General features: G+C 44.5%; 1 protein-coding gene across 1 annotated transcript in view; it reads left to right on the forward strand.

Annotated features, from left to right (window-relative positions):
* Window positions 1-9,744: 9,744 nt before the first annotated feature.
* LOC104274262 (rho GTPase-activating protein 31-like) overlaps window positions 9,745-10,616 on the forward strand; it is a gene marked incomplete at its 5' end in the record, with an annotated part of 21,564 nt that continues 20,692 nt past the window's right edge. Inside the window, 2 exon segments of the mRNA XM_009869846.1 lie at window positions 9,745-9,847; window positions 10,312-10,456. Coding sequence (XP_009868148.1) covers window positions 9,745-9,847; window positions 10,312-10,456 — 248 coding nt within the window.

Consider the following 10,616-nt stretch of genomic DNA (forward strand, 5'->3'; position numbering starts at 1 on the left):
TCACCCACAGCTTAATTCTCTTCAAATAAAGATTGACCTGTTTTCAATCTCCTCTGAGCAGGGCTGGGAGGAGAATTTCTAGGTGACCTTCCACTGCCAGCAGCAATCTTAGTTCTCTGCTCTGTGTTGAACCTCACACCATCCTTTTTTGCTCGTGTAAAGCTGGCGAAAATGCTTCTGTCATTCCTACACCTCGCTTCCTAGTATTTGCATGCCATGGTAAAGGGTTGGAGAGAGTAGAACAAACAGATTATTATTTTTTTCCCTTGTGGAAAATAGTGCTGTATTCAATGGGATTTTTTGTATGAGTGTGGTTCTTTGGGTCAGGCCCAGACAGCATTGCAATGAAAACACTCAGTCTAAATATATGCTCAGCAACTGAGCAAAGATGGAATGGATTTTGTGCTGCTTGGCTTCAAACTGTAATGACTGATTATTGCTAGTGCCTTTGCATGTTTGTTTTCAATCAGATTGACATCATAAAGCCTTATTTACTTTTTCTGGAAAGGCTGTTTTCATTTGCCTTTCACTTCTCATTTGCAGCCTTTACGGGTTTGTATTTAGGCTCCTCATCTGTCTGTCTGTGATATATAATGATCCTCAGCAATTTTCCCTCCTCTTTGCCCGAAGTTGTTGTCTATCTGTAAAACAGCCCAGTTGGAATAACCCCTGGAAATTGCTGTATCCACTCTTCACTAGGAGAGCCCTAGAGGCAAGATCAGTGAGAGGCCTGAGTGAGTGAACATTACTGCATAACCCAGCGTCAGTCTGCATCAGTCCATTGGTGTGACAGGAGGCAAAATAAAAAGAAGATAAAAGATATAAATACGTACTGTGAGATGCAGCCAGGTAGTTTTTCATCCATGTGAGAACTTAGTCCAGGACCAGCCTCCTACTTACTTTGTTGCCTTGCTACCAAACATTAACCTGCACTCTCAGTGGGGTGATTTGCCTCTGTTCTCACGTTCACACACTTGAGCCCATTGGCACTGCCATTCTGCACTAGCTGGCACAGCTGGGTGTGCACTTCAAAGCTTGGGAATGGCGGTCGTACACTCTTATAAAAGACTTCCTGTGCAGCAAGTGTGGAATGAGAACCGTGAGTGCTGACAGACCTCCAGCCTATCCTTGCACATTCAAAGGGACAACAGAATTTTCCTGGTGAGGAATGGCAGAGAAAACTGCAGAGCAGCAGCATTTTGCTGCAGCGTCAGACTTCATGAGAAGAGTGCCCAGCTCCTCATTCATGAGAAGAGTGCCCAGCATCATCATTATTCCCAAAGCCTCCCAAGAGCAATTATTTGGGAATTAGTTGCTTTGTCACCAGCATGCCATCACTATGAAAGTGGACTAAGGATCTGTCTAACAGTGAGACAGCATGAAAAAACAGTGCAGGAACTATGGACAAATCCTATATCCCGTAGAGATTGCTATCGATTTCAGTGTATGGAGATGCAGTTTGTGAAAGGCACAGCATAGAGGGCTTCAAAACTCTTTTAACTAGTAGATAATATTTCTCAGATGCACATCAAGACCTAAGCACTCAGAATTTCTTTCTAACAACCCAAAAAGGCTTCCTTCCCTGGAATCCCTGTTGCCTGGCACTCTAAAGTCTGAGTCAGAAAGCAACAAGGATCAAACTAACACTGACAGCCAGATTGGGAGTATGCGTTGAATGTGTCGATGCCCTTGAACTGCATTTTCTTCAGGTTCTGGATCCTAAGAGTCAGATCCACAGATGCAGGATTCTTTGTCAGAGTTCCCACATGTCAAGGGAGATGCTGGTTTCTACACACTTTTTACAGTCAAGAAATGGGCATAATAGCTTACAAGTCACCCCTAGAATACTTTTGGGGCTGTAAGAAACTGCACAAGTCTGCATCAGCTAGATCAGGTAAAAGATAGAGACTGCACTGTTTGGTTTCTGACTTGCTTCTGAAGCCCTTGTAAATGAAAACATATAGGTCAAAATCTGTTAATAGGAGGAAAAAACCTCATGAAGTCCATATATTTTCCTTACTTTCTCACCAGCAGTTAAGTAGGTTAGCCTGGCTTACATTGGTGTCCCTGCTTATGAAGAGAGCAGAGAAAGGAAGGAAAACATGATGCAGTTTGATACCTGCAGTCTATAAGCTTGTTTATCGATCTGGATAAAAGACAGCAGGCACTCATAGACTTCAAATGGAGTCTACATCACCACTTCTCCATCCCAGCTCTCAACACTTATCTGTACTCTTCCCCTGCTGGCTGCTTCTCCTTGCTCCCTTGAGCTATAGCATCGGCAGTGCCCCACTCACTCCTGTGCTCCAACAGCATCGACGCAGCTGTGGTTTGGATTCGGTAGTGGGTTTAGTATGTGTCATGAGAAACGAGGTCAATGACAGAATTTCTGTCTTACAGCCTGCTTATACTCGTAGGATCTAGGAATTTACTGGGATGGAGGTCAATTCATTATAGGAAGCTTCAAAACTACTGTGATCTTTTCTATACTTACACCCAAGTTCCTTTCTGAGACAGCATAAATTGTCCCATTACTCCTATGTCCAGAATTAATTACCCCAGTAGCTTATGCTGTGGTGAACAAAACAGGCTACAATATCTACCCTCATCTGCTGTGGATCAGCACTGTTAGGATTCAGATGACTATCTGAGGACATGCACAGCTCATTGACCTGCCCTGCAGAAGCTAAGCCGTTGTTTTCCGAGGTGGCTGTACCACAGAGTCATAAAAGTTAGGAGTGGAGATATCCTGTTCGGTTATCTGGTCTTTTTTTTTTTCAGGAAACTCACAGCAGGATGTTTTCCTAACAAAACTATTCTAGTATTTAGTACAACCTCTTTTCAAAAGTGCCTGCACGACAGATTTTGCCAGCTATGTCAAGGTACTAGTCACGTTTCAGAGGGGCATGGTGACCGCTGGGGTTGAGAAGTCAGCATTCAACGTCTGCTCGTGCAGTGCTTTCTCTTAGGCATTCTTTGATGTGTGTTGTCAATGAGCCGGCCAGGTCTGCTGCGGGCTCTTTCGTTTCTGCCTGGAACATCAGAGTTGTCAGATCTGCTCTGCCAAATCAGGTGTTCACAGAATCACAGAATGTCAGGGGTTGGAAGGGACCTCAAAAGATCATCTAGTCCAGCCCCCCTGCCAGAGCAGGATCACCTACAGTAGGTCACACAGGAACGTGTCCAGGAAGGTTTTGAATGTCTCCAGAGAAGGAGACTCCACAACCTCCCTGGGCAGCCTGTGCCAGTGCTCTGTCACCCGCACAGGGAAAAAGTTTTTTCTAAGGTTTTATGGAACCTCCTGTGCTCCGGCTTGCATACATTGCCCCTTGTCCTATCACCAGATATCACTGAAAAGAGTCTGGCTCCATCTTCCTGACACTCACCCTTTATATATTTATAAACATTTATGAGGTCACCCCTCAGCCTCCTCTTCTCCAGCTCCTTCAGTCTTTCCTCATAAAGGAGATGTTCCACTCCCTTGTTCCTACATTTCTTGTTCCTACATGTCTTATTTAGATATATGAGATGTAAGCTGGGTATAACATCAATGGGGAAAAAAACCCCAACTTGATAGTGGTGCCATTGACTTCGAACTCATGCTGCGCCTGCAAGCTGTGTTGAAAAGCATTTGCTTGAAATCTGCATGTCACAACCCTACCAGAGCTCAGTATTTCCACTTCCCACTCAGGCCATGGACGGTGATGGCTCACAGCATCGGACAGATTCTAGCTCCATTTTTCCTATGGCTTTGCCCACTAGAATCACAACTGTGTTCAGCTCAGTGCTTTCATCACTTTTCATCACAGCACTGTTGCGCTAACCTTCGTGACATAGCAGAGACATTTCCCACAGAAGGAGAGGGGAAAAAGTATGAAGTGCGTGACTTATATGGTGATTCACTTGAGCTGTCCATGCAGACAGGATCACCTTCACGCCAGCTATTCATCTTTTTTTAACTGTGTTTACAGCAGGGGGAAGAGGCAAGGAGGACTCTAACAAGGTGATTTGTTTTTAAGCCTGTTTGGCGCTGTTTAGCTGTCTCACACTATTCAAACACAGGTGTGTGTGTGTGTGTTTGCATGGCGGGGTTGTGGTAGCTCAGTGCTAACGGCCAAACTAAACACTGCAATTCCATGGCGAGATGGTTTATTTTTTCTTCTTCCGTGAAATGAATTTTGTGCCGGTGAAAAGCATGTGTAGACATCCTGGAGACTGAAGCCCTCTGTTTATCCTTGTAGCAGTTACGTCTGGGCAGGGCAAGCCCTTACCCAGCTCTGCCAACTACATCTCTGAGCAGAAGAGAACCTCTGCAGAGACTTTGGGTGCTGTGGTCCCTTCCATCCCTGGTCACTGCTGAAAAGGAGATGATAGAAGGCAAAGGAGATGATACATGGGGACAAGGCAGGATTTATCCTTAGCTGCCATGGGTTAGGGCCACGCACTGCGAGGCAAACTGGAGTCGTGACTGCAGTGCTGGACCAGGGGCTTGGGTCTGCTGCAGGGAGGAGAGCACAGTTTGATCTCTTCTGGAATTTGTTTCTCAGTCAACCTTATGCCTAGTAAAAATCAGACAAGATCAGCAAAAAAAAAGATAAAAAGAAAAAGAAACCTAGTGAATCAGCATTAAAGCATGTTATTTAAAGTAGGAAGCATCAGGAAATGCACAAAAATATCATATCAAAGTGGCAAATACATTGCCATTTGTACAATGCTGTTCCTTTCCTGTGATTAAGAGGCCACATTAAAATATGAGTACATTCTAAAACGTGTACTATTCTACTATCTTTCTTTGTACAAAATAACAACTCTTGTTTAGTACAGACTGAAACCCTTATTTTTTAGAAGGAAATATTTCCTAATTTAGTCATTTAAATTGAAACAAGAGACTATTTTGACTTTTATTGTCATGCTGTTGACATAGCCTGATAGGAAGCATGCACTGCTAATAAGGGCAGTGGAAGAAAAATTTAAAAGTTACTAATATGTAACAAAAGCAAGATGGTGAAATAAAAATGCCCACAAAGCTTTTTATGGTGCAATATTCATTATTGGGAGAAATTAAAAAAAAGAACCTAATCTATCTCCTGCAAGTCAAACATCAAAAAGTCAGTGTTTCAGGTGAAATGCAAGGTTTACATATACCCTCCCATTACTTGAACTAAAATCAAAATAAAATTGGACATGCTGTGAAACCTCCTCCATGTGGCATAAAACAACTAAGGAGGACCTGAGTAGCTCTGTCACTTGATTTTTATACTTTCAAGGAATCCTCTGAGAGAACAACAGAAAGATAAAGACAAAAATGAAGCCTGCTGCTACTCAGTCCAATTCCCTGAACATGTGACCAGATCCAGGCTGGCTAACTTGGAGCACAGTCTGACTGGACAGTATTCATGTTGACTGGTTAGGGTGGCTGACTTGTAGCCCATGAAGACCAAAAGTTTCCTCTAGAAGGCAGCACTGAAGGCCATAGGGCATTGCTTGCATCTCCTGCTGGACCAGGATCTTTCTTGTTCTTTGCCGGCTTTTGTGGGAGGCTGGGAGGCCATCATGCCACCCATCGTTAGATGGGGTGAGTCCCTCTCTTCCTTGTGTCCCCTCCTACTTGGGCTGCTTGGTGATTTAGTTAGGTATGTGCTTAGAGGTCTCTCTGGCTTTGGGAAAAAATGATCAGCCGCGTGTCAGATGCAGCCTTTGTCAGGCAGGCAAAGAGTGAGCATCATGCTCTCTGGTGGGGAGGTTTGGTGGGTGGTAGCACCATGGCTGGGAAGGGACAGGAGAAGTGAGAGCCCCTCCCTGCTCCAGTCCCAGCATTGCTGGGAGGAGAGATGCTCAGCGCCCGTCGCTGGCAGTGGAAGACGGAGGGATTGGAAAGACAGGGAGGTGTGATATCTGGCCTAGCAGGAGTAGCACACACGTGTGAAGGAGGTGGCATGAGCTGTGGCCATGGAAAAGACTGTGGTGAAGGTGAATGTCTGTGTGCACTGAGCTTGGAGGTGATATTCAGTGAGAGTGGAACGAGTTACTGTGACTGCCCTTCTGGTTTATTTTTGTCTAGGGGAAGAGAAGTATTGTCTTTTGTGTGCAGTATGTTTATAACTCAATTTCCCTTCTGACTGATGCTTTGCTCCACGCTCTTTTCTCCTCCTCCATCTGGTTTCTATTGTATTTTTAAATGAGGACAGTTTGGCTGTCTGGCAGAACAAGCGGGGTCTGTGTGACACCAGCTGCCTCTTCCAACTTCTAAGCCTCCAGTGCAGTTTTAATTATAGAAGTGTCAAGATTGGACAACCTCCACACCCACCCCTTTCTGTGCCTGCACGCACACGCACAGCCCCTGCTACAAACCTTCGTCCACATACGATTTTTCTTGGGGAGAGACCCAGCTCTGTGCCCTACATGTGCCCTGTAACGCCAAAGGGAGTCCTGTTGTAAAGCCCGTGCTAGGGACTGTACCTCCCCACATTCAAGGCTGATCACAGCCTTTGTTCTGGTTCATCAGGAGCCAGGTCTGGAATAATCAAACCACCTCAGAAATGCCTGGAATTGGGAGGTTGCTGCTCACTGCAAATCTAACCTCACCTCCCCCAAGTGCTCAGCTTTGTAGGAGATCAGAGCTGCTCAGGAATTTCAGAGCTTCAGGTTCTGCTCAAAGAAAACATTTATTGTGCTCCAGGTTCATACAAACACTGCATTTAGGGGTTTACTTTGTAGGAAGCTGATGCAGTCCCTTCACCTCCAGGGACCTGAAGTCAAAGTCTGTGATTTTTGGTTGCAAGTGAAATGTGTCCTATGAGGGATTTCTTCTTTCTTTTTTTTTTTTTTTGACATCACAAAACTGCCACACATTTTAGCATAACTGGCTGTTTCTCTTCATAAGAGCCAAAGACCCGACATGGCAGGAAATCACATACACGTTGAGTGAAGGGCACTGGCAGAGATATGTGAGAAGCCCAGTGCTGGAAAAGCAGGGAAGACTGCAGGGCTGGAGGAAGAGATACTGTCAGAGCTGGGTGCATGTTGTCTATCTGCAGTCTATAGGTTGTGTCTGCTGTGAAGTCTTCACCCATGTTTACAAATGGGTTTAATTTTACACATTTGCTATAGATTATTTCCCTTGGGCCCTTTTTTTTTTTTACTTACCAGTCCTCAACAGATGGATCTTGCTTTCTCTGATTTGTGTTAAGAGCTTTGCTTACCTGCCTGAGGCCTCTTGACCTAATTTATCCTAAGAAAACTTAAAACTCAGCAAATAATTAGTGTGATTTAAAAGGTTTTACTTTCAAGAGGTCAAATTATTCACAACAAACATAAGCATATGCATTTTTAGTTGATGTGCTTATTCTTAACACTGAGGTTTTAAAGATTATCTAATAAAGGGCGCTGTGGGCATGGACCCCATTTTTGTGGCAGCGAGGTACTATCATATGAAGTCTATCTACATGAAAGACTGTTTAATTTTTTTAAAATCTTGTGACATGACTCTCCCGATCAAACAGGTTTTCCATTCAATTAATTCTTCTTTTTTCAGGTAGCATAGATTGGTTCACCCATTCTCTCACTCAGACAGATCTAAAGTGAACATGGATCTGCCTAGTTTTCATTTTCGCTGTTTACGTTAGATTTATTCTCAGAGACTCCTACCGAGAAAGAAATCTTTATATGTCATGTATGCAATAGCTCCTTCTACAAAGATGATACAGGCTGACCAGCTGAAAATGAAGAAGAGGCCTGAAGGAAATTGCCTTTTTTAAAATTTTTTTTTATTTTTGTTTCTAGCATGCTCATCATCATATGATCCAAGTTCCCTACTGCAGTTACAGATAATCAGATCTTACTCAGAGAAAGGAAGGTCCTCTTTCTTGATGTGTCACTTGGGCTTTTCTTGGCAGGATTTTAAGGAAATTTTGTACTTATCTTTTGCTCTGTCTTCTTCTATGTCATCTAGTCCCCTTAGGAAGCAGATTGTGTAGGCCCTGAAAGGAATGCTTCCCATGTTCCTTCTGGAAGGCACTGATGTACCTTCTCTTGAAAAGTCCGTGAGGAGAGAATCCTACAGCTCTGTGACTGCTATGGATGAAGCTTTGACTCTAGACTTCACCTGTTCTCTTGGGTATTTCACGGTTTTCCATGAATGTTGTTGTAGTACGCTAGGGCCCCTGCCAGAACTCCAGTATTAGTCTTAGACCAACAACTTCAGCATCGTAAAAATTATCCTGAGGTCTTGGACTGTCACACAGCATGACTAATGTACCTGCATTATGAATCCCTGCTCAAAAACACATAGTCAATTTTTCCCTGTAGTTTTGGAGAGGCTCCTTTAATTGAGTAGAATTACCCTGTTTGCATCATTCAGGCTTCCAAGTAATCACTGGCACTTTGCATATTCCTACATTTGGGCTGACCAAAAGAGAAGAGAAGGGACACACAAGAAGTACCCCTTTACCTCTCTCGGTAGGAGTTGGGAGGTAGAAAGGTAGCACTTCCCTGACAAACTGGGCTCAGCAATAGCCTGTCCCTGAGGTGGGCACCAGCTTGGGAGCCTTCCTCACCAGGGCCTGTGGCCTGGGCTGCTTGGCAGGGGCAAATCCACCTACATGAGCTGGCTCTGGCCTCAGTGGCACCCAATGAGAAATACAATAATGTACCATCTGTTTTTTGTTCAGGCTGTCCTCTTGGTTCTCTCTTTGGATGCTGCCTGATGAGGTGCACGTTAATATGCCATTGTGGTCCTGAACTTCGAGCAGAAGAGCTCAGGCAAGGTCCAGCCAGGGGCATTATCTCCGTGGTGTCACAAAGATGCAGTAATTGCTATGCCTGGCTTTCCAGTCGAATGTATGGCTATCGAGGGTTAGGGCTCAAACCCAGGACAATGGCTTAATCTGTTTTCTTCCATAGAGCTTTCCAAATGTGCAGTGCAGCGGACTCAGCATTACAGTGGGGAAATTTAACTTCTGCATTTACTGACTTTTGTGCTTATGGCTGTGTGAAGTTTGTGTTAAATACACAGTAGTTTCTAGCACCTAATAAGGAAGGGCTTTCTTACTGTTATTGTTATAGCTAGAGTTGTTATAATACTGAGTACAGGGAGGCTTGGTCTGACCAAGGGATGAGAGTTTCCTATACCTATATAATGTGGAAGAAATAAACATATGCTTTGGGTCCAGGCCTGGATGTAAATGTTGTGCCCCTCAGGCTCCTCTGAGCTTTAAGGCTGGTAAAGTCTTTGGCTGGTTATGTTAATGGAGTTCTTCTGAAGCCAATGTCAGACTTTGTCAGTGGGCAGATCTAGCCAATATTTGAACCTTATACCCCTTCTGTGGGAGTTTATGAGCACTAAACTGTGAGTATGTAGGCTTATATGGTAGTGCAAATGCTTCTCTGATTTTCATCCAAGCCAATCATACCTTTGGCACAATTGAGCGTCGCTGGAGCTCTATCTTGGGGATGGGGGGAGGTGCCCAGGACCTCATGCTTTACCTCATGCTTTCAATTAGAATGAAATTGCTTCTTTTTCTGGAAGGAAAAGAAAAACGGAGAGAGAGAAACTCTACCTTTCTTCCCATGATGTTTCTGTGTCTTCAGGGTCAGTCATTGTCTTGTGTCAATGAGCAATTGACAATTGCTGTACCCTTCCTTGCATCTACCGAGAGCCTCTGCTGCTGTTTCATGAAACTGCCTCCTCTATGGAAGTTCTCGGTGTGTATTCATTGGGCATCTTGCCCTGTTTTCCTCTCCTAGTCCCTTACGTGCTGAAGAGCTGTGCGGAGTTCATTGAAACTCATGGCATTGTGGATGGGATCTACCGCCTCTCAGGAGTGACATCCAACATCCAAAAGCTGAGGTAAGGGCAGTCCCGTCTCAGTGCCAGCAGGATTGGGTCACATTTCTTGGCACTGTTAGTCCCTCAGGCATAGACTGAGGACAACAGAACTCCACGCTGATACACAGGATAAACTGTCGCTGAAGCTGTTAACAGGGAAATACAACATTTTAGGGACTAGTCCTTGAGAATGAAAAAAATTATCTGCCTCTGCATCTATTAATGGAAAAGGCTTGAAGGGTCTCAGCACAAATTCTGTCTCACTTCAAGACAAAGCAATCTCTTTATATCAGTCTGGGGCCCACACATGGGACTATGTTGAAACCTGGGGGACTGATCCCAGTAGAAAATCAGGCGCAGGCTGCAGAGACATCTCTACTTTCCAGTTTGTCTTTTCTTCTAGCTGTAAAAGAGTGCTTAGGGTAGGATACTGGGACGCTACAGCTCTTAATCACCTACATCGTTATGTTTCCGTATTGTTTCAGACAAGAGTTTGTTTCTGACCAATGCCCAGATCTGACAAGGGAAGTTTACCTCCAGGACATCCACTGCGTGGGGTCACTCTGCAAGCTGTACTTCAGGGAGCTGCCCAACCCACTCCTCACTTATGAGCTCTACAAGAAATTCACGGTGAGACCCTTTGCTGTTCTTGTTCCTCTCCAGCAGTGCAGATATACTGCAGGTTCCTCCACGAGAACTGTATGGGATCCACTCCAGTGTGCTGGCTTCTGATGCATCTATCTGTATAAACACCTCTCAGTACTTTTTTCTTCTCTTGCACTGGCTCTCT

Source organism: Apaloderma vittatum, unplaced genomic scaffold (genome assembly GCF_000703405.1).
Source record: "Apaloderma vittatum isolate BGI_N311 unplaced genomic scaffold, ASM70340v1 scaffold11780, whole genome shotgun sequence".
NCBI lineage: Eukaryota > Metazoa > Chordata > Aves > Trogoniformes > Trogonidae > Apaloderma > Apaloderma vittatum.